The sequence below is a fragment of the Podarcis tiliguerta genome (genome assembly GCF_965153285.1).
Source record: "Podarcis tiliguerta genome assembly, chromosome: 4".
NCBI lineage: Eukaryota > Metazoa > Chordata > Lepidosauria > Squamata > Lacertidae > Podarcis > Podarcis tiliguerta.
This window is the reverse complement of record NC_139537.1, coordinates 40,444,813-40,468,732: the sequence shown is the minus strand read 5'-3', so window position 1 is coordinate 40,468,732 and position 23,920 is coordinate 40,444,813. Positions and strand designations below refer to the sequence as shown.

The 23,920-nt window shown below is 41.5% G+C and overlaps 1 protein-coding gene and 1 long non-coding RNA gene across 4 annotated transcripts in view; one reads left to right on the top strand and one right to left on the bottom strand.

The window, feature by feature from the left end:
* Positions 1–2,596: 2,596 nt before the first annotated feature.
* Positions 2,597–8,911, bottom strand: LOC310677038. The gene is made up of 3 exons (XR_014510883.1): positions 8,555–8,911; positions 7,607–7,648; positions 2,597–2,881 (listed from the first exon to the last, which is right to left on the bottom strand). It is a non-coding gene; the product is annotated as an uncharacterized lncRNA (long non-coding RNA).
* Positions 8,912–10,131: 1,220 nt separating this feature from the next.
* PDZK1 (PDZ domain containing 1) overlaps positions 10,132–23,920 on the top strand; it is a 191,053-nt gene continuing 177,264 nt past the window's right edge. The window contains exons 1-10 of one of the 3 annotated variants that reach the window (XM_083439257.1): positions 10,132–10,732; positions 11,624–11,691; positions 14,102–14,313; positions 15,784–16,030; positions 17,245–17,381; positions 18,907–19,102; positions 19,889–20,085; positions 20,938–21,126; positions 22,362–22,661; positions 23,214–23,862. In XM_083439257.1, the coding sequence (XP_083295383.1) occupies positions 14,104–14,313; positions 15,784–16,030; positions 17,245–17,381; positions 18,907–19,102; positions 19,889–20,085; positions 20,938–21,126; positions 22,362–22,661; positions 23,214–23,273 (1,536 nt within the window). In that variant the 5' untranslated portion in view covers positions 10,132–10,732; positions 11,624–11,691; positions 14,102–14,103 and the 3' untranslated portion in view covers positions 23,274–23,862. Of the gene's footprint in view, positions 10,733–11,623; positions 11,692–14,101; positions 14,314–15,783; positions 16,031–17,244; positions 17,382–18,906; positions 19,103–19,888; positions 20,086–20,937; positions 21,127–22,361; positions 22,662–23,213; positions 23,863–23,920 lie in introns of those variants that run through there. The other 2 variants (XR_014510824.1, XM_083439256.1) reach the window with 2 other exon arrangements.

Sequence of the window (23,920 nt, the reverse complement as noted above, 5' to 3'; positions counted from 1 at the left end):
CAGTTAATTATGGATCCATAATTATATAAAATGATTCTTGTGTGTCATGTGTGTCATCCATATACATGTACACACACTGGCCACCTTTTAATACTTGCTTGAGTCAATGATCATTGAAACTGAACTCTATGCAATTACTTCTAAACCAAGTTAATATGTAAGATGCACAAACATTAGTCATTCAGTGCCGTGCACAAGATTTTTTACCAATCAGATAAAACAACCATGGGGATAAGTGAGGAAGCTGGATGGGAAGCAGGGAAGTATTTGTTCTGCCATGGAAAATTTAAGACTAAGTTGTGTTTTTTTAATCAGTATATAAAGTGAGCCAGGCTGCATGCTTCACTACCTTTGAGACATTTTAGCCCCAAAGGTAAATTGCTGAGAAAGTTTATTAGCAGCTAAAAAGAGAGCTGCAGAATGAAAGTGCTATTTCAAACTATTGCATTGATTGCTGCAGTAATAGTGTAATATACTAGCGCATAGCTACAATAAGTTAGAAAGACTGTGTCTGCAATAATAATTTGGATTTACTTCCCTGAAATGACCCCAGCAAAACTCTTTTTCTTTGTTTTGTGTTAAAGGATGGTGGACTGACTAGGTTTGAAGAAAATTGTTTCAAACTGTTTTTTGACATTCTCTTTTAATTGTTGTAACCTGCCCTGGGACCTTGGGGTGAAGGGCTGTCAAATAATGATGATGATGGCACCTGATGAAATATGCAGGCAACAGGAAGTGGCAGGTCACCTCCAGAAAAAGCACTTTTCTTTTCACATGGTCATATGGAACATTCTTTATCTATTTAGATCGGCATTCAGCTAATGCCAACTGCAAAATAAATTTTAAAAACTCAGGCAATCAAGATCATGGCACATTAATCAACAGAACCAAGGCCACGTAACTTCAAAGTAATGATGTGGCCTGAGGATGTCAGATGCTCTGTTTTCCAGGACAAGATCTCTGTGTGGCATGAATACACAGTATATATATCTCCTTAGTGATTTGGCAACTCTTAATGGGTTCATTTGAATGTCACTGTTTGCTACATCGTTGTTGGTTATTTAAAAGAAGATCTCAAATAAATATCTCCATAATTTTAACGTATATTAGAGAATGTGATGGCTTTCCTGCACTGCTAGACGAATGAGGTCTCTAGTCCTTATTATCACTGAATGTCATGTCACATTTTAAGATGGAAGGAAGCCATAAGCCTGTCTCTCCAAATGTCAAAAGTCTCTCAGTTGCCCAAATGGCGGCCTTCCCCTGCCCTGCTTCCTTCATTAAAAGATGACCCAGGTATGTTCTCTCCATCTGTTTCAACCTCCAAGCCAACAAGACAGCTATTACTTGCCTAAAAATACCCACCAGTTAAACTCATAAAGCTTATGCATTGCATTTCATATTTAAGGGAATTCGATATAGACATAACTAATCAGAAATACAGTATGGACATGGCCAGGGGATAGAAATGGAAACAGTATTAAGAAGCTCATTCAAGTTCTATGTATTCAAGTAACCATTATTGATCAAGCATTATTGAACTAGCAAAATGAATTTCAATAGGGACACATGTAAGGTTGTACATGTAGTCAGGAACAACCAGCTGCACCAATATAAGGTGGAAGACACCTAGCTTGCCGGTAGTATATGTGAAAATGATTTAGGGGACTTAGTAGACCACATGAGTCAACAGTGTAATGAAGCAGCAAAAAAAAAAAGCTACTCTTGTTCAGTTCTGGGCGGCACAGTTTAAGAAAGATGTTGACAAGCTGGAATCATAGCTGTCAACTTTTCCCTTTTCTTGCAAGGAATCCTATTCGGAATAAGGGAATTTCCCTTAAAAAAAGGAAAACATTGACAGCTATGGCTGGAATGTGTGCAAAGGAGGGTGACCAAGATTATCCAAGGTCTGGAAACCAAGCCTTTTGAGGAACAGTTGAGGTAGTTGGATATGTTTAACCTGGGAAAGAGGAGACTGAAAGAAGATATGATAGCCATCTTCCGATATCTAAAGGGCAGCATAGCCATAGTCAGGGATGGTGAGAATTGTAGTTCAAAACATCTGGAAGGCACCCCTGTTCTGGACCATCTTTCCAAATCCCTTGCACCCTTCCTGTTGGAAAGCCAAGTTGGGTTCAAGATGCTGAAACAACAGTAAAACTAAGAATAGGGCAGATGATGCCTCTGTTGGAATTTGTTCATTTAGTTACTGTGTATATATGTATATATATATATATATATATATATATATATATATATATATACTGTTTATATATATATACTGTTTATCTCTCTCTCTCTCTCTCTCTCTCTCTATATATATATATATATTCTATTTTAAAATCACTTTTGAGATGGGATGACTAAACTATGATACTTTGAAAATGACCAACCATTTAAAAATGCATTTTGAGATTGTGTTTTGTTTTATTTTCAGTTCATTTCTTGAATTGAATTTGCCTTTTTAGCTAACTGATATGTTCAGCTCTTTTTTTTCTGGATAGTCACTGTCAAGTTAGAAGCCACCAGCATATATGTAAAGCTAGCACGCACACATACACACACACACACACACACACACACACACACACCATCCAGTTTTATTTTGTTTTGTTTTTGTTCCAGTGTGGATCACCGTACACTAAAGTTGGAACTCGCTTATTAAGGCTGCATTCCTCAACATACTTATCTGGGAGCAACTCCCATAGAATTCAATGGAACTGATGTAGACATGCATGGCAGTGTGCTAATTGCCCAGTCTTCTACTTTGGAGAGCATTTTCCAAAGTTTTGCAGACTACATGAAATTTTATCCACCTGAATAGTTTTGTTTCATCTGAAAACTCATGAGGTTCTTGGGAAGGGATGGATTCCCCTGAGCTCTGGAAGAGAACAGGATAAAAATGTACTGTATTTTTTGCTCTATAAGACTCACTTTTTCCCTCCTAAAAGGTAAGGGAAAATGTGTGTGCATCTTATGGAGCGAATGCAGGCTACACAGCTATCCCAGAAGCCAGAACAGCAAGAGGGATTGCTTTCACTGCGTAGCGATCCCTCTTGCTGTTCTGGCTTCTGAGATTCAGAATATTTTTTTTCTTGTTTTCCTCCTCCAAAAACTAGGTGCGTCTTGGGATCTGGTGCGTCTTATAGAGCGAAAAATACAGTAATCAATAAATGTAATAATAGCAACCTAGCTCTTTAAGTTGTACAAGAGCTTCTAGACATTGGGGATAATTTTGTTCACTCTGCATTTTTAAACATTTTAATTCATGCATCCCGGACGAAGGCTGTGTATACACTCCTGTTTATTCTGCATCTTGCGCTACCCCACTACTGGTTTGGAAAGTGGTATAAACACGACAGTTAACCACAATCCATATATATCTATCCTTTACCCTGTCTTTTTTAAAAAATGAAATACATGCCCCTGCATTTTCTCCCAAACCAGTTTTGATATGAATTGAAAAAAGAACAACCTAGCTGCATTTAAGCCAATAATGTCTGCAGCCTAATACACAAATCTTTTTATACTTTGCAAATATAATCTTTTTATGTTTTGTACATCTCTGAATTTTACAGTAGTTCTTGGCTCACTAAATGTACCAAGATGTATAAAATATGTATAAAGTATGTAGTTTAGGATAAAATCTATTCAGAAATGTGTGTGTTGATATAAGATGCATATTTAAGTACTGTTTTAAAAAATAGTATTTATTTTTTAAAATTGCAGATTGATGCAAAAATAAAATGGAATGAACAGATGCAAAAATTACACAAACTGGAAATAGATTGACCGGTCCATGTTTAACAGGAATGTTCACAGAAAGAAACCCAGGAACTAAATTTCATATACATATTAAATGGAAGCTAGCAGGTAAATTTCAGCACTTTTCAGAGGAGTTTGCAGAAGTTCATGACAGATGGAAAGTTTCAAAACAGGCATGTGCTATTTTGAACAAATACTTAAAAGAAGGGGTCTGTGGTTGACAGAGAAATACTAAAGATCTCAACAACAAAACCTATCTGTACAGTAGTTACATTGCTATGGAGAATCTTGCTTGTTATAATAAGGTTCTTCGACATCATACAGGCACTTAATTCTCTAGCAGAAGTTGGAATGCTTTTTATTTTCACTACATAGGGTTATTGGCTCGTTTCAGAGGAGTCCCTGCTGTTTGCTATTGCAAAGCCAAAATAGAAGGAACCAGGCAGAGATACAGAGATATGGATGGGAAATTATTTGTGCTGAGCCACTGACACACTGAGGCATTGATAACAAGCTCTAGTACAGTGGTACCTCGGGTTAAGAACTTAATTTGTTTCCAGAGGTCCGTACTTAACCTGAAACTGTTCTTAACCTGAAGCACCACTTTAGCTAATGGGGCTTCCTGCTTCACGCCACTGGAGCACGATTTCTGTTCTCATCCTGAAGCAAAGTCCTTAACCGGAAGCAATATTTCTGGGTTAGCAGAGTCTGTAACCTGAAGCGTATGTAACCTGAAGTGTATGTAACCCAAGGTACCACTGTACTGCTTCCTATCAAAGGAGGATGGAGCCAATATTGTAGTAATTTGTCATTACAGAGTGAAATATTGTCTCCAGTTATTTTGGGTTGGAACTAAGACTCCAGCCTTAAGCTTCTTGTGCTTTTTTACATTTTCTTATGTTGTGTGTCAGTCTGTTCAGCAATAAATGGTGTCTTGTTTTGGGCATACAAAGTGAGTAACCTTGCTTTATACTAAAAAGAAGAACAAGGTAACAGTGGCAACAAGAATGATATCTGCATTTATATGGACAGGCATACCAGAAGTACCATAGCAGTCACCAAAGAGGAAGGAGATTACCCCAGAAGCAGAGCTCATGAGAGTCACTGACAATTCTGAACTGGGATATTTGGGGCCATTCACAAAAACTGCTGATCAGGAAGTCAAGTGACCCCAGTAATGGACAGAAACCCCAGAGGCTAGAGAGACTTCTGTGTTTTTTCCTGGGGGGATGCAGGGGTATGCATACCCCTAAACATTTTGTGAAACTAAGTTTGGCCTCATTGGGGGACAGTATTTCAATATGAGTAGGAAAATGAGAGTAACCCCTACACATTTTTTTACGAAAAAAAGCACTGCCTACACCTAAAGAGAAGTGTTATTCGTTATTTGTCCTTTGAAGGACTTCATGTGAGCTGTGATTTAGTTGGGGACAGAATGTAGGAATTATAGAGTTAAATAGTGGGAGGAATTCAATACCACACTTGTGATCATTCCATTAGACCAATCATTTCAACTTGCCAAATGAAACAATCCCCCATCTCCTCCCCAGTGCACATTTTTTGGGATTCTTCTGACCCCCAAGCCAATTTTGGGGGGTGCAGGGAGTGTATGGAGGAAGGATGGGGAAGCCTTCTTGTGCAAGCAGAAGTCCTTGTGTAGAGGATTGGCTAACAGGACTCAATAGGTGAATGCCGCCCTACGTCCTCAACTATTATTGGTTGGAGCCAAGTCTCCACCCTAGAAAATGCCATCTAGAGAACTCGAAAGCTTGCATAATACTTTGTAATATTTTAGTTGGCCTAACAAGAGCCACCTATACTTGTCCTTGATTACTGAACACCTTTACAAACACATTCACATTTCTTGCCATCCTCTAAATAGCAGAGGTTTCTGGTGATTTGATTCCTTCTGAGTGTGTTTTGAGGGACTGAGTGTGTTTAATGAGTTCCAGAAAGAATAGAATCAAGGTTGATATGTTGCATATGTTGTTACACAAAAACATTTCTAGCCAACAATAAGAATATATTTAGTTATACCTTGGCCCATTCTAAAGGCTTGAAGCAGGTAAAATGGATTAATCTAACATGTGCTAACACCACAAGCTATATCCCAGATCCCTAAAACCACCCTGACTAGAAAGAACATACAATGTTTTCAGAATATGACCCAGATTCAGTGAGGTTCTGGATGTGGGAAGCCAAATTTTATAGCTGTTGGAAAACCACCTAGAACTCCTCTACATGTTGTTGTTGTTGTTGTTGTTGTTGTTGTTGTTGTTGTTTGTTGTTGTTGTTTAGTTGTTTAGTCGTGTCCGACTCTTCGTGACCCCCTGGACCAGAGCATGCATACTCCTCTACATACTCTAGAGTAAAACCAGAGCCATGCAAGATTAGCTGACAGTAACATTTGCTTCTCTGATCAGAGAACCAGTGAGCATTGGTACTGGATCTACCCTGACTGTTGTAACGTTATTAGAACAATATTAGATATACCGATCTAAAACATCGCAGGGCATACTGCTAAAAGTTCCTCCTTAACATTCCTCTGTAACAACACAGTTGCCCTTACTGCTGGTTCCTGGTTACTCTGCAGTGCCCTCTGGTGTTACATTTTAATAACACATTATTAATATTACAAGCAATACATTAAGATATACATTCCTTAACTCTTCCTTAGCATTCTAGATTCAGGTAGGTAGCTGTGTTGGTCTGACACAGTCAAAATAAATTAAAAAATTGTCCAGTAGCACCTTAGAGTATCTAAAGAAGTGTGCATGCACACAAAAGTTTATACCCAGAATAAACTTAGTTGGTCTCTAAGGTGCTACTGGACAATTTTTAATTTTTTTTATTTTCTTCCTTAGCGTTATAAACCATGAGTGTAGATCCACCCTGGGAGTGATATTTGGACTCCCTATATCAGGATAAGGAGCCTTTGGCCTGCCAGCTGTTGTTGGACTACAATTCCCATTATCCCTAACCATTGTGACAGAGCCGGATGGGAGTTGGAGTACAATAACATCTGGAGGGTCACCAGCCATGACAGTTATGTTGTACCTCCAATGTTAGAGGCAGTATACCAGTTGCTGAGAATAACAATTGGAGAGGTTGCTATTGCATTCTATTTCTGCTCTTCTGCCACAGGTTTTCCATCCCTGCCTTATATTTATAGTCCCAGGTAACAAACAAACAAACAAATGTTCAAGGTGAAGCACTGGCATGTTTACACGATCCATTAGGGGGTTTTAATCTATCCTGTTTCTGTCAGCCATAAGGGATATGTATGTGTCACCTAGCCAAGAACTTGAAAGGATCTGAGATGGGAATTCATTCCAAGATAAGATGTTTCAGCTCTCGAAACCAAGAGGTACCGGGCAATTATTCATCTGGGCAGAACACTTTCAAGCTAAATGAACGGAATTAACCCTGAATACAAAGCCTTGCATGTTAATTTTGTATATGCAAGACTTACTTTATTACATGGTATTTGGAAGACTGACATCCCAATGACTGAAGAGTAACTATTGGCAGTGTCAGCTCTTCCCACAAACCTGAGAAGATTAACTATGGGTATCAGGGACAGTGGTGGCTAATGACTGTGCCAAGATTGGGTAATTGTATACATTCAGTTTTGAATACTTAGCTTTGCTGATTTTAGAGGAGAAGACTTGATTAATATGCATGGGTAATTTGTTTGCTTTGTATTAGAGATCACCAGTCAGTCAAGAACCTTCTGTCTGCTGTTGATTAGAAATCAAACAGGAAGTGACATGTCTCAAAAAAGAGTTTTTGGAAATACTGTAGGTTTGGTACTTTTTGTTCAACGGGAGGGGATGCTTACCTCTTTCCCTGATTGTCACTTCTCCACTTCAAGAAGCAGCAACTATGGGCATGAAGAAGAAAAAGCAAGGCCTTAAGGACATAACAAGAGACTCCTGGATCAGGCCAGTGGCCCATCTAGCATCTTATTCTCACAATGGCCAACTAGATCTGGCAAGATGAAGGCACCGTGGGTGAGCAGTTCCCATGTCCAAGAAATTGGTCAACTGCTGGCTCTTGAGGGAGTTTCAATCTGCCTGAAAGAGCAGAGTCACAATCTGGGGCTGCTTCTGGATCCAGGTCTGTCACTGGCAGCTCAGGTAGCCCCAGTTGCCAGAAGTGCCTTTTACCAACTGCTATTATTATTATTATTATTGGGGACGTGGGTGGCGCTGTGGGTAAAAGCCTCAGCGCCTAGGGCTTGCCGATCGAAAGGTCGGCGGTTCGAATCCCCGCGGCGGGGTGCGCTCCCGTTGTTTGGTCCCAGCGCCTGCCAACCTAGCAGTTCGAAAGCACCCCTGGGTGCAAGTAGATAAATAGGAACCGCTTACTAGCGGGAAGGTAAACGGCGTTTCCGTGTGCAGCTCTGGCTCGCCAGAGCAGTGATGTCACGCTGGCCACGTGACCCGGAAGTGTCTCCGGACAGCGCTGGCCCCCGGCCTCTTGAGTGAGATGGGCGCACAACCCTAGAGTCTGTCAAGACTGGCCCGTACGGGCAGGGGTACCTTTACCTTTACCTATTATTATTATTATTATTATTATTATTAATTACATTTATATATTGCCCTTCATCTGAGAATCTCAGGGCCCTTTACAATATAAAAACACAAAAATACATTACAAAATGCCACTGGCCACCCCAATCTCTGCTGAGATTCCAGGGTGCTTAACCAGGATTTGTGTTCCTTTTGAACAGAGCACAGAAGAGACTAGCGTCAATAAGAAATATGGTGTGTCTTACACATACAACCTGGGCTATGATGGAGGAAGGGCAGAACATTAATCCCCAACAGGGTCTCTCATTGCTGCCCTCATAACTTGGGTCCAAAGCAGCAGGCAGTTATGCCCCCAGTCTCTTGGTGCAGCCTCTCCTGACCAGCATGCATGGAGTTCTGCCTGCTTCCACCTTCTCCTCCCCAGCAACACTTGCAGAAAACAACGGCTCAGTTTAAAAGGGGCACATTTCTTCCTGCAGTGACATCACACCCACCGTTACCCTGGCAAGCTCCTCCTCCTAGTTTACATCATCAAACAATGAAATCCTAAGCCTGGCATTTGTCTCTGCTCACTATCCCCTCATCAGAGGAGGGGGTCAAACTCCAATGCTGCCTACAGGTTGTGTCAATGGCCCATTACTTTCCTTTCTACTACATGATAGTTCTTCTCCCCAGGCCAAGAAACAGATTTCAGCCTGCATTTTTACACCGCTAAGCTGTCTTGCACCTGGGTTCCCTCCCTGCGAGAAGCGAAGCCACAGGGAACCAGGCAGAGGGCCTTCTCGATAGTGGCACCCACCCCCCATCCTGTGGAACGCCCTCCCATCAGATGTCAAGGAAGTAAACAACTATCTGACATTTAGAAGACATATGAAGGCAGCCCTGTTTAGGGAAGTTTTTAATGACTGATGTTTCTAATGTATTTTTAATGTTGGAAGCCGCCCAGAGTGGCTGGGGAAACCCAGCCAGATGGGTGGGGTAGAAATAATTTATTATTATTATTATTATTATTATTATTATTATTATTATTACATTAACTAACTCTAGAAATTAGTGGTACCCAGAAGTTTTAGGGGATCTTTGCCTCCTGCAAACCCATAACAACAATAATAAAAAAGAAAGCAATACCTTTAAGCAGAGGTTGGGTGGCCATCTGTCATGGATGCTTTAGTAAGATGTTCCTGTACTGCAGGGGGTTGGATTGGATGACCTTCAGGGTTACCACCCAACACGACAATTCTATGATTCTGTAACAGTTTAAAAGCCATGTAGAGGGCACATGAAGAAAGACCCCTGATTTAGACTAGAAGATGTGGAATATTGATGTGTGATTTAATCTGTGTTTACTTTATCACTGATTTTAAATTTTTTGACTGTTTTAAGTAGTTGTTTTTATTGATAACTTTATTCTTTTTGTAAACCACTTTGAGGCTTTTCACAATGAAGTGGCACATAAATTTTGTGAAATAAATAATTTACACCACATTTGAAGCGCATGAGAACTGTAGTTCACACACACACACACACACACACACACACACACACAATTTGATTTTCCAACACCCTTAACAAACTACAACTCCCAATATTTGAGTTTTTGTAGGGGGGGCAACATATGCTTTAAATGCATGGGGTATGTACACAGCCTAGGTTTCAGAGTGTGGGGAACAAAATAGGCAGGTAAATTTCCAGGCTTAGCAAAACAGATTGTAATCTCAAAGCATTCTAAACTGACTTTTCCACAGGCCCTCCTTAGAAATCTCTGAAGAAGTTGGCAATGCTTAAATTTCCTTGATCTTATGAGCCTAACCTAGCAGGAAGGTTTTAATAACTGTGCTATTACTGCCTGTGCCTTGTTTATCACTCTGCAGCACTTAACGGTGATTTCTTTTCATTCCGTTTTTACAACACTGTCTGTCAGAGCACTCTGTACTTTCATGGCGTTAAGCAAGCCAGTACTTCCCCTGCCCTCTTCCAGCCTGGAGCAGAAACAAAGGGCATCTCTGCACTCCAAATCTATTGCATATAGGTTTTATACCAGCTTAACCAGTTTCATTTCTCCCCAAGGATCCTGGAGATTGTAGGGCTAATAATTCTGTTAGTGGCATAGTGATTGGAATTACAGAGAGAACTACCTGAAGGCAGAATTTAAGAACTCCATTGGTTCTCTTTTCTGAGTTAGAGATCCCTTGCTTTTTTCTTGCAGAACGATTCCTCCCAGGTTCCCTGGCGAGAGGAAATCACCACTAAGCCAGTTTAAGTCTGCGTTGGATAAGCCCTATAGGTTTACAGGTGCTTCATGGGAATTAGGTCAGTAGCTTTGCTGGAAAAGGGAACGAGAGCGGGTGTGGATTCATCCAAGCAGTGCTATGGTCCTGGAGCCAGATATCAGCTCCCCGGTTAAGAGACCACAGAGGCCTCACTCTGGCAAGGTATGGGGTATCTCGTTTTATTATATTCAGCATTTCAAAACATGATTGAGCGTGCGAACGAAAAGCTGATCTTATGAATGCATATTGGTGCTCTTATTGTGGGAGAGCCAAATGTCATGCTGTTGTGTGATCATTTCTAGATATCTGAGATCAAATGTGGCCTACCCTTTTGGGGGGTATACTTTGATCTGCAAAGAGGGAGGAAAGATACAGTGTCATGTCTGTGAGTAGGCCGGGGCCTTGGATTATTCAGCCCTGATGAAATTGCCAGGTTGTGTTTTGTCTGCATCCTTTTTTTATATGAGATGCTTCTGATGAATTACTTTGCTGCGAGACCAGTTCTGCATAAGTCTTAGGTCCATAATGCAGTATCCCTTGTCCCTCTCAGCTCTGGGAGGAAACAGGAAGAGTGGGTGTCAACCATAGGTAGGCCTGCATCAACCCCCCCCCCCCCCATGACAGCATAGTTTATATGTGTAGATGCAAATTTAAAGAGACCTACAATAATTTAAACTGAAGTACAATAAAAATCTTGTAGTGGGGGACATTCTGAACTGCTGTGCCTGTCCCGGCTCCTATCCCGGTGCCGAATATTAATGTGCAACTTCAAGGCCCCTGTTCTCCATTAGGGCTCTTTTAATTCGGACTTGGGCTGTCCTTTTAATTCAGAGTGAGACACGTGGCTGCTCTTGGCTGTGATCCATGTGAGAATCTTGGCACCTGTGATGCATTACTAAGGAGGAATCCAAAGTTTCTGAGGAAAGCCCAATGCTGCTCAGCTGAGAGGTGTGGGTGTGGAGAAAAGATTGGTTATCAAGAAGGCGAACAAATGCAAAGAAGCCTGTTAAATAAATCATCTTTTAAATCAACCTTTGTTCATTTGAAATGTAGCTGTGCATACTGGTACAGCAGCATGAGAGACTGCAGAAGAAAATTCTGAGGGCGAACTACACAAGCAGGTAAGTTTTTCCCCTGACTCCTCTTCTTCAGATTTTGTTGTGTGTTTTTAAAAAAATGATTGCTAGATTTTGGGTCAAGGTTCCTGCCTTATCACTTTCATGTAACTCTGAGAGCTAGAAACTTGTGTGTAATATATACACAAACGATAAGAATCACAGGAATCCATCTGATTCCACATGCTGAAATTTTATTTGTTTAGAGTTTCTCAAATTTGATTACACTATGTTTAATAAAAGTGTGTGCCCCTTTTCTTGCAAATTAGCTATGAAAAGAAGGAATAAGCACACATTATGCTGACGGTGCATAGCTCATAGGGGAGTGGGATCATGCTTGCTGGCTTCCTAGCCTATGCACACCTGTAAATGAGCTTGCTTGCATTACAAGGCCCTGTCTATTCTGTTCCTGATCGCATTTGGGCTCTCGCACAGGTTATGATGAACATTTGTAGAGGGCAGAGGTGGGACCCATGGGGTGATCCTGCTCCCACCTTCAACAAAACATAGGAAGACCCTATAGATAGTACTTGTCAAGCAAGTGGGCTTGTATTAAGCTAGAACTGCTAGTTTGTGGTTGGAGCTTTTATATATATAAAAAATACAGGTATTCGTTTTATTAAATAATATGACTAGGGATCCAGGAATCAGCTGTTCAGGTGTAATTAGAATGACAAGAATAATACGTGCAGGGAAGCAGAATGCCACTTAGTCCAATCTTCCACTCATTAACCATCATCTCTTTACATATTAACTACATCATCTAGATTATAGTATACTACCAGCAAAGCAGGGGTGAGCAAAGTACACAATTATTACAGAGCACTGGAACTGCAGCATCATTACTAAGCTGCCCTGCTCCTCTGGAGTGGGGAGCAGGTTCAGCAGAATTTAACTTAGCTTATTAGCCAACAATTATCTGTGGTTACCACCTATCCCTTGCCCTTGCACAGTGGGAGGACTCAGGCAGAGAACTTAGTCTTTCGCCTAGCACTGGGCTTTGTAAAGAGGTTTTACCCTTACCTCAAATAGAATAAGAGCTCATCTCTCCTCTGTGATCTCCACCTGAGCCCATTGAGAATATTGCTCCATTTCTGGTTGTCCCCTCAACTCTTTCTAATAGAAGTGTAGTCAATAAGAAAAAGAGAGAGAGTCTTCTCCGCTGTGGCATCTGGATTATGAAGCATTTGGCCCAGGGAGCTTTATCCGGCTGCCCCCCTCATTGCCTGCTTTTAAGAGGCCACTGAAAAATGTGTTATTTGAGTAAGTGTATTTCCCATGGTTGTTTCCCCCCTTCTGTTTTTATTCTTGCTGGTTAATTTTTTAGTCCATTTTATTTAGTTACAGTGTGTTAAGATAAAACACGATAAGCTGCCTTGAAGTAGGCATTTTGCCTAGAAAGGAATGTGCATTTTACTATAAATAAACCTGCAAGCAGCATGCATGAGAGACTCCGGTTATTTCTTACCTTTTCCAAACAACAGTTCAAAGGCCTCTTTTCTCAACCCCTCTTCAGTTTACTGTATAGGAATTCCGGGAAAAGAGAGAGGATTTTTTGTTGTATACGCTGGATGGAGGGATGGTTGCCATTCATTTGTTCTGGCGACCAGATTTGTGGAATCCTGCCTATGAATTCTATGCTTTCTTTCACCATACTTCATCATATGCCTAAGATTTGCTTTCTCACATTGGGCTTACACTGCTGGCTCCGCTGAATAAGCTGCACACTATCCCCAATTTCTGTGTGTTATCTATAGTTATCTGCAGGGGGAAAGACAACATGCATAGGCTTCCCCCCTAAAGACATCCATGACTAGCATGTGGACATCAGGAGTACAGCTGAGAGATGCCATGTGGCTTTAAAAGCAGGATCAGTGGCATGGCCCCACTGCCCCTTGGACACACAAATAAGGAGGGAACTAAGCTGTCACTGTAAGAGATGCTGTGGTCCTCACCAACCCTGTGATAGCCTTGCCTAGTTGGTGATTCAGTCAATATGTGTTTGTGCTGTACAAGAGGCCTGAACCAAGTGTGAGTTGCTATGTGCAAATGAGAGGGAATGACAAACATTTTTTAAAAAATCATTAATGAGTAGTTTGTGTATTTTATCCTAGTAATGTGCAATGTCTACATAGTATTTTCAAAGAAAAACTTTGCTAAAGTGCTATGAATAATCAGGGCATCAATTTATCTCTCAGAGAAAAATAATCCAGATTAATCAGTATCTTCTTTTCTGTCCCCACAAAAAATCAAAACCTGGAATTGTCTCTGTATTTCTGGAATTGTCCTGGTTCCTTTTATGAGCACCTTCTTTGGCACATTCCACTTGACTAGTTTTCCTTAGCAAGGTTGTTTTTCCTTCCATGAGCATCTTTGCCAACAGAGTAATATTATTATTTTTTATCCCTTGTGACAGAAATGATGTCTCCTCTTCGGCCCAGGGAATGCAAACTCACCAGAAAAGAGGCAGAGAACTATGGATTCTGTCTGCGCCTTGAGAAATATAAAACAGGGCATCTGATCCGGAACGTGGCAAAGGGGAGTCCAGCTGAGAAGGCTGGCCTGAAAGATGGAGACAGAGTCCTGAGGGTCAATGGGATTTTTGTAGACAAAGAAGATCATGGAACGGTATAGAACAATTTCATTTGGGGGCCCTTTCTGCTGCCTGCCCACAAACAGGAAATATTGGTACATCAGGCGGCCTGATCCTGGACTCATCAATTTAAAATCTCTACCTTTTCAAAAAGCTCAGGGTGCCTTACATTGATTTAAACCGATAAAATAACCCATAACCACCACCACCTTGATCATGTGCAGCAGCAATAATAATATTATTCAGCAATTGCCCGTCTCCTCTGTTAAAAGTCCGGCAGTTCCTAATGGCATTTCTAAATCATGGAATCGTAGCGTTGGAAGGGACCCCAAGGGCATAGCTGCCAACTTTTCCCTTTTCTCACTAGGAATTGTATTCAGAATAAGGGAAATTCCCTTTAAAAAAGGGAAACGTTGACAGCTATGCCAAAGGGTCATCTAGTCCAACCCCCTGCAATGCAGATGGCCCATATGGGTATCGAACCTGAAACCTTGGCATTATCAGCACCATGCTCTAACCAACTGAGCTGACGACGATGAGGGACATGACTCCTTAGCCCAGGGGTGGCTAACCTGCAGGTTGGTGGCTGATCTGGCCCCCCCAACAATTTTTATGCCCACCTAAGATCCTACCAGTTTTGGTGAAATCAACAAAAAGAAAAGAAAAAAGTAGATACAACACCAGGATGGGCAGAACTCAGTGCTCTGATAGGAGTTTAAGTCACACAGTCATTGGGTTCATCGTTTGAGTAGACAGGAGTGATAAATCCCCTTCCTTGGCTGATCTGTGTGGATAACAGGTTGGGGAACTGTGTGCCTGTATCTGCCTATGTATGCATGTGGAAGTGTGTGTGAGGGAGTATGAGAGCATGGGATAGCTCCACCAACTTTTAGTCACACCCATCGTGGACATGTGGCCTCTGAGGGATTAGCCAAGGGTGAATGTGGCCCTCAGGACTTAGCCCCAGGGCCATGACTAAAAAGGCCATGCTTCTAGCCATAGGCAACCTCTCTTTTCATGCAACATGCAGCAGGGCCTTTTAATACTGAGAGCAGCCTTAACTGGCAAGCAGTTTATACAGACCGAACTGCTCCCTGTGGCATGTTTGTCCCGTTACATTTAATAAGATTTACTCCTGGGTAACCCATGTGCATAGAGCTGAAACCTTTGGGCATATATAACTTGCAGGTCTCCACTCACAGCATTCCAGTTTCCTAGAGGAGTTGACTATTAAACCCATTTGTATCCGGAGTGTAGATATATCATTAGAGATTTGCTACACCAAAATTTTTCTGTTTCCCCCCTCCAGCATGGGCACCCAGAGGTAACTTTATGGGATTCCTGGATTGTGACTACTGTATTTTGTCCCCAATATGTATTGCACGTATCCTGTAGTCTCCTTTGTCAGTAGGTCTCCTCTTGTACAAGGCAACAGGAAATACCTAGAGGAGCTATTTTACTACTACCTGTGATTACTACTGAAACGCTCGTTCTGCCCCATACAGGTGGCTGATTTAGTTAGGGAAAGTGTGGACTCTGTATCATTCCTTGTTTTGGATGAAAAATCTTATGAAGATGCACATAAGGAAGGGGTCAATTTTGAAGAGTTGGGTCAAACATTACCAGTCCAGCAGCAAGCAGAAAACACTTCAGTTGTGGCAAATGGAGAACCTGGCCCAGTTACACACCCCCGCCTCTGCTATCTGGTGAAAGAAAAAAACAGCTATGGCTTCTCTCTGAAGACAACGGAAGGTGAGAACAATAAACATAGACAATGCACATGTAGAATTATATAATATGCATTGTATGCATTCTGGAGCTGGCGGTGGGCTTGGTAGTTCAATACAATTTCTTTATGTTGCTTTCATATAAAGCACATGTTCCCAAGCAGCCCTTTGTTGAAGACCATTATTTGGATTGTGAGTTCTCATGGTAATGAAATGAAAAGGTATTCGAATTATTCTGAAACTCTGCTGAAGTGCCAGAAGGAACAGCACAAATCTCCTGGAAATATAAAGGCTTTGGTTGGAAACATTTCAGCTACAGGGACAGGCTAGCACATACATTTTCCCCCTACAGTTGATTCACACATCACACAGCATCTGAGTGGTTTTCCGTTGAAATGAGATGTGGGGCAGCAGAGTGTAGCATTTCAGGGGGTGAAAATTAATTTTGGCAAATTTCTTCAGTGAGGGGTCTTAAAATTATGTTTTTGGGTGTGAGAAATACAAATCTTTTTGTGACTGGACAGCATTTAGCTTGGTAAGTCTACATTTGATGAAGACGCAGATAAGCTGTTTTTGGAAAACAAAAGATTTTAAATTTTACCTTCTGAAAATCTCAGGTAATGTGGAATAATAACAACAACTAATAATAATAATAATATAATATGACTGCAAGTACTTGGCAATGAAAGTGTCTTCCACAATAACAGCAAGAGAACTGAGGTGGATGCAATATATCTGCTTTTTGTCACAACTCTTAAAAATTATATCCAAGGGTATAAAGAAAGATCTCTATCTAGGTATTTTTACCGTGTTTCATGCTGGCAGTCACTGGCACATTTTGTAACTGCCCAAGAAAGACTTGTTCCTTTCAAGACAGGAAGCACTTACATATGGCAATACAATTATAAGCCAGGTGCTAATAAACAATGGGAAAACAAGCAACTATTCTTGCTGGTGGCAATCAACCAACAGAAACAAGTATAATAATCTTCCCCATGGCAGTATTGAACATGGCATAAAGAAAGGTTGGGCTTCAGAGAGTGAATGGCTTCCCTCTTGAATTCCTGGGGCATAGAAAGCAGACATGGTTATTTCCAGTTGGATCACAAGTTTACTGCCATTTCATATGTTCCTTGAACAAAATGTCTCAAGTCTACAGGGCTCCTATTGTTATGCTATTGCTGAGTAACACAGAACATGGCGAGTTATTTAGATCTGTCCTGGTTCTGTATATTCCAGGTCACAAGGGATTGTTCATTATAGATTTGGCCCCACAAGGACCAGCTGCATTAGCCGGAGTGCAGCCCAATGACCGCCTGATCGAAATCAATGGAGAGAATGTGGAAAACGACACTCATGAGGAAGTAGTCGAGAAGGTATCTCCAAGCCTAAACTTCAAGACCTCAACCTCCACCCTGTTCCTCAATCGTTGGTTAGGTTTTCCCCCACAGATCTAAGATTGTGGTCCAGAATGAATGCAGGCAACCATTTTCCCAGTGTTAACTCATCACAGTACAGTGGTACCTCAGGTTAAGAACTTAATTCATTCTGGAGGTCCGTTCTTAACCTGAAACTGTTCTTAACCTGAAGCACCACTTTAGCTAATGGTCCTCCCGCTGCTGCGGCGGCGCAATTTCTGTTCTCATCCTGAAGCAAAGTTCTTAACCCGAGGTACTATTTCTGGGTTACTATTTTTGAATCTGTAACCTGAAGCGTCTGTAACCTGAAGTGTCTGTAACCCGAGGTACCACTGTATGTATCTGTCTGCTTAAGTATAGGAACGTAAGCTGCCAAAGTCAGACCGTTGCTCCATATTACTTGGAATTATCTATATTCACTGGCAGTTGCTCTTCAGGGTTTCAGGCCTGTCCTACCTGGAGATGCCAGACATTGAACCTGGGACCTCCTGAATGCAAAGCAGATGCTCTACCACCAAGTTTCATTAAGCATGACAGGTGATTGACAGGTGGGTTGCCCTGGCCATCTGTTAAAGTTGGCCCCAAAAGATCTCCCACCTCTGCGGGTGGCGCTGTGGTCTAAACCACTGAGCCTCTTGGGCTTGCTGATTGGAAGGTAAGTGGTTCGAATCCCCGCGACTGAGTGTGCTCCCATTGCTCTGACCCAGCTCCTGCCAACCTAGCAGTTCGAAAGCACACCAGTGCATGTAGATAAATAGGTACCGCTGTGGTGGGAAGGTAAACAGCATTTCCATGCGCTCTGGCTTCTGTCACAGTGTCCTGTTGCGCCAGTAACGGTTTAGTCATGCTGGCCACATGACCCGGAAAGCTGTCTGTGGACAAATGCCAGCTCCCTCAGCCTGAAAGCAAGATGAGTGCTGCAACCCCATAGTCGACTTTGACTGGACGTAACTGTCCAGGGGTCCTTTACCTCTACCTATACCCATGTGCCTTCCATGTGAGTAATGTGTGAACAGAGCTTTTAGGCAAGGCTTATTGCATTTTCTCAAAAGTATTTAACAGCTAAAACTTATTTCTAATAGTTTCCCCAGCCCAGCCCATCCACAGGGCTGAATGACTGGTGTCTAGCTGTCTACTGTTATGTCTTCCACTCAAGTTGCATAAGTAGTAGATTTAGCACTGAAAAATTTGTGTTAGTGTTAAGTACTCAGATCCAAAGTGAATAAATAGTTGGGCCATGTCTGAATGTGGAAGAGCAATCGAACATACACTCCAGACACTGTAGGATTCATAAATGCAGTTCAGAACAATTTAAGCCTCACTTATGAAAATGCCACCAGAAAAGATGTTTTGTGCTGACTAGGGATTTCCAAGGTCACCTCATCCACATCAGCACTTTGCATATAAAATGCTCCTCAGCCCTGTCCCACTGTTTGACATGGCTGAAGTACTACCTCTAAGCATTGTATGTCTCTGTTCCCAGGTGAGGAGGTCTGGAAATCGACTTGTGTTTCTGGTGTCAAATAAAGAAACCGATCAGTATTACAAGAGCCAGAACATGCAGCTGAGGAGAGAAACGGCAAGTTTGAAATTATTGCCCCACAAACCCCGAAGGCTGGAGCTGGCAAAAGGAAAAAATGGTTATGGATTCTACCTGAGAATGGAACAGAATGGTAAAGGTATGATCTATCTATCTTACTACATTTATGAAACACCTTATCCCATACAAGTGTGATGAATATGTGCAAAAATTATAAAATTCATTAAAAATCGCATTTGTGCCACGGATCTCCATTTGTGGAATACACATTTATATATCAGGCAAAAACATTCTTCAACCAGGCCTTTGACTAATGTCCTATATCCTCTTAAATGTGCTCGTAGGGAGGGAGTGGGGGGTTATTTGCTTGTTGTTGCTGTTTTGTTGTTTTTATTACATATTTTGTGTTTTTTCTCTTGTAATTTTATGCTGTTAACTGCCCTAAGAGCTACAGATGAAGGGTGGTATACAAATTTAATAAAGATTCACTCAATAAACATTCACTCGATAAAAGGTAATTCAGCAGCAGCAGCAAAAATAACTGCTAGACATCCCCCCATATGACTGTGTGAACAGATGTGCTTTATGCTGTCATCTTAAAAATGGCAGGTGGGGATACAGCATTATTTATTTGGTCTAATCCAGCCTGGATCATCTAATGTTCTTAATAGAAAATGATTTTCCTGAGTTCATAATCAAACAGAATTTGGATATGAGAAATCTGGAGCCCGGTCATTTTTTCTCTTTCACCTGGAAAATGCTGCAGTGCCATTTGGCTGCTAGTGTAACCTGCACTTCTTGAGAAGGCAGCATTCTGTGAGGTAGTCATACAACATTAAAAGCCCTAAGACACAGGTATGGTCTTAAACGAAAACCCACTAAGGCACTTTACCAAGTATCAGGCCTTTCTTATTTTTGCGTACAGGTCACTTAATTAAGGACATTGATTCTGGCAGCCCTGCGGCCGAAGTTGGTCTCAAGGACAATGACATCCTGGTGGCTGTCAATGGAGAGTCGGTTGAAGCACTGGACCACGAGGCTGTTGTGGAGAAGATCAGGAAGTCTGGTGAAAAAACTGTGCTGCTGGTGGTGGATGACGAAACCGACGCCATGTACAAAATGGTAACAGACACAGTTGCGCACAAGCACTACTAACTTGGAAGTCACATGATGAGCAAAACGATGGGGGTAACCAGACGGCTGCAGCTATCTGTAGTTACATAGTGCAAGCATAGAAATTGGTAACATATGCAGAGAATGCCAACTTTAATTCTTTTTATAAGCAAGTTTCTAGGTTGGAAGGATTAGCCTGAAAGTCTGGCGGAGATTCAGAAGCCACAGGTGGAAGCTGAGAAGGCTTGGCAGGGCGTGGAACTTCCTACATTGCTGTATTTTCCCTCCCCTTTTGGCAAAATGACACATACCAAACTAGCAAATATATACCAGCTCCTCTTTTCCTGGTGCAGAATTCTGATTATCTGTATGCATACTTTCGATTTTTGAAAAATGCATGCAATATTACCAGCTGAACATATAGGCACCAAGTAGGTATAGATGCATTTATATTACTTTGCTTATGTTATAAATTGTTGGAGGCTATTTGTGTTTTGGGGGGGGGGGGATAGATATAAAGTATTTAATGACATGACTCAAAGCAGAGTAAAATGTTTACTCCTTCTTCAACAGTTGGAGGGTCAAAATGTCATAGAGCCAGTTTATTCCACCCACACAAGTTCCTGCATCATTCTCTGCAGTGTGCTTATAAATTGATAGGATATAGGGAACGGAGGAAAGGAGGGACTGAATGTGTCATCTGCTATTATGGAAGAGAGAAGCAAGAGATTTGCAAATATTTAGTGGCAAATATTGCTCATTATATCCCAAAATGTGTAAGGGAGGTTTTATCATCACACGATGTTTGGTAGCAATGTGTATTTTGCAATAAATGCTTTTTTTTTTCTTTTGGTTACTAAGGCTAAGATATCCCCGTGCCTCTACTATCACACAACCCCGGTGCAATCTCCATGTGAGGCTGAAGTGCCAACATGTCATACGGCGAAAGAGAATCACAAGCCCAGACTCTGCTACCTGGTAAAGGGTCCCAGTGGCTTTGGCTTCCGTTTGAATGCCATAAAAGGTTTGCCTGGCCAGTTCATCAAAGAGGTATTAATCTAATCCATATGCTGGTGAAATAAACACGATGCCAAATATGAGCAGCAGCTGCCCAACCCTTCTGCTCCAGAGGTGCAGGGACCACTTTCAGTCTAGCCTTGCCCCAGGCTTGCACATTCCCTACCCCACTTTTTGCTGCTGCATGGCCACAAGGAGGAGCATGGAAGACTCATGCATAATATTAAGAGTTGAAAGGGGGCCCATGAAAGAAGCTTTTAAAATTATTTAAATTTATATAATTAGAGTTATAGCAAGAAAAGTCACCTATTCAGTGCATATATTACATCATGCGTAGGTTAGACATCAACGCCAATTCTCTTTTATGATGCAAATTCTGATAAATACAAGGAATCAAAGTTTTCTAAACAATTTGTATTATTTCTTCCATTCCATAACTGTTTAGATCACATTCAATTACTCTGTACTGTTAAGCCCCAGATTTTTTCCCTCACCACTGATCTATTGACAGCATTCTATCCGTTTTTCATGCCATGGTGAGTAGCTGCAAGCATATGAAACCCCCAACCTGTGCATTGCACAGTATCTTGATGTTTCATGAATTGCCACCAAAAATCGACAGCCAATTATTTCTTTGACATTAACTTGAATTCCCTCCAAATCTTGTGATGCCCTATTCTCATCCTTTTTTAAACTTCACGTCAAACCTTCTCTCGGGACCTTATCCATTTCCGTGCTACCACTTCTTTTGTGCCACTTGCTAGCGAAGAATGTGACCATTGATTTTGTTTTCAAACTCCCGTGCTCTAAATTCGCATGTGAAAATAAATAAAAGTAAAAACCGCTCTCTGAAGCATCACTACAGCTGTGCTTAAAAGAGGGTGGGTGGCGCTTCAGAGTGAGTTTTGGCAAAGTGCTCTCTGAAGAGCTCCCCCAGCTAAAAATCACTGCAGTCATATTTAAAGGGAGGGTGAGCTGGGAGTGGGTAGGCTAGGGGTGGGTGAGGTGTAAAGGGAGTAGGGGTTGGCCAGGTAAAAATGTTGGCAGGTAGGTGGGGTTGGTGAGCACAACAAGCAATGGCAGCACCCCCTGGGAAGGAAATACCATCTCACTATTTTTAACTATTGCATTTCATTAATTGTAACTTCACAGTGTACAAAGCTTCCTAGCCTGCAGTAATTTAGCGGTCAGAACTACCCCTTACCATACTCTGCCCACCCACTCTCAAGCAATAAAATGCCTGGCTTTTTAATACGATATCATTTCAGGTAAAGGAGGGTGGCCCAGCAGAAAGAGCAGGGGTGAAAATCGATGACATCTTAATAGAAGTCAACGGTGCAAACGTGGAGAATGAAGATTATGACGATGTCGTGGCAAGAATTCATGATGGAGGAAACAAGCTGAAACTAGTAGTATGTGGAGAAGAAGCTTATCGGTACTTCAAGGCCCAGAATATGCCCATCACTGCCCTCATGGCAGATTCACCAGACAGCAGTAGTGACCCTCCGGCTTACACAGAGATACAAGCCCCAGAGCCAGATGGACCATTGCCAGAACCACGAGAGAGGGTGAGTTACCTTATTTATAAAGGCTGAGGAAAGGGATCTGCTCAAGGTTGCAGTCCTAAGTTTGCTTATTTGGACAAAAACCTAAAATAAATCACTGGTATTCAGTTCCAAGTTTATATGGCTAGGTTGCAAATAAGTGGTCCTATGATTTGGCCAGAACAATTATGGACATGGCATGGCTGAGCTTATGCTCAGTCTATGCTTAAATCACAGAATGACTAAGCCTTGTGGTTATACTGCTAATAATGCTCAGTTATTGCTGCTTCTTCTGGCTTAGCGTGAACAAGCAAATGTGCTAGTTCCGGGGGGGGGGGGTTGTGCCCTCAGCACTTTTCCCCCAGCCCTGCTGCTGCTATGCTCCTTAGAGCTAAGCTATGGTTTGGCTGAGTGTTACATCTGAACCCATTTTTTCTGGGTTTCCTGCTCTTGGTTTGTCTCAAGGCCAGAAATTTGCACATTTGCTTGTTCATGCAAACTGGGCCAATATTCTAGACTAGATCAGACTGCTGCTGGGAGCGTTTCTTACTTGTTTACTGTTTTTTTTCTCTCTAGGCTAACTCATCCTCCTCTTCACTCTCAGTTGCTTCTGAAGATGATGATACCAAATTGTAATGCCAGGGGTCAAGTACCTTCCCATGGTAGTGCCCAAAAGGGAATAGTATTCTGAAGCAGTGTTACAAATATTACTGCTTAGAAAATGTTGGCTACTTTCTTGTGCATGCTTACTGGAAACAAAGGCCCATTGAACAAACAAACATGTATAGGATTGGGCTGCTAGATAACATGGCTTTCAGGTGAAGAAGGCATCCTACTGGATTCCTACCTCATTTTTGTTAAGCTTCAGGCTTTTTCCATGAGGACCAGGACTGCAAGCATTAAAAATGTTACTGTGTTGATTGCAGCCAAAGCTTCCTAACGGAAAATGGTGAGTGAATACCTACCATGCATATGTACACTTACTATATCCCAATTAAATCAATAATCATTCTTATTAACATTTATTGCTCGTATAATTTGAACCATTAACCAAAGCAAATATTAATGTGTAGTCATTTTAGTACAAACTAATTTTAGGCTTTGTTGCCCAACATTTGAACACTTTGAAAACACTGAAGTATCAGTTATGCACTGGCATATCTACATTGGTTGCTTTCACAGTATTAATTCCATTTTAAGTTTTAAAATAAATTGTTTCACGGTAGTCTGATCTGTGTCTGCAGTGTATCTGATATACAGAATGTGAAAGATTCTGTTCCTGC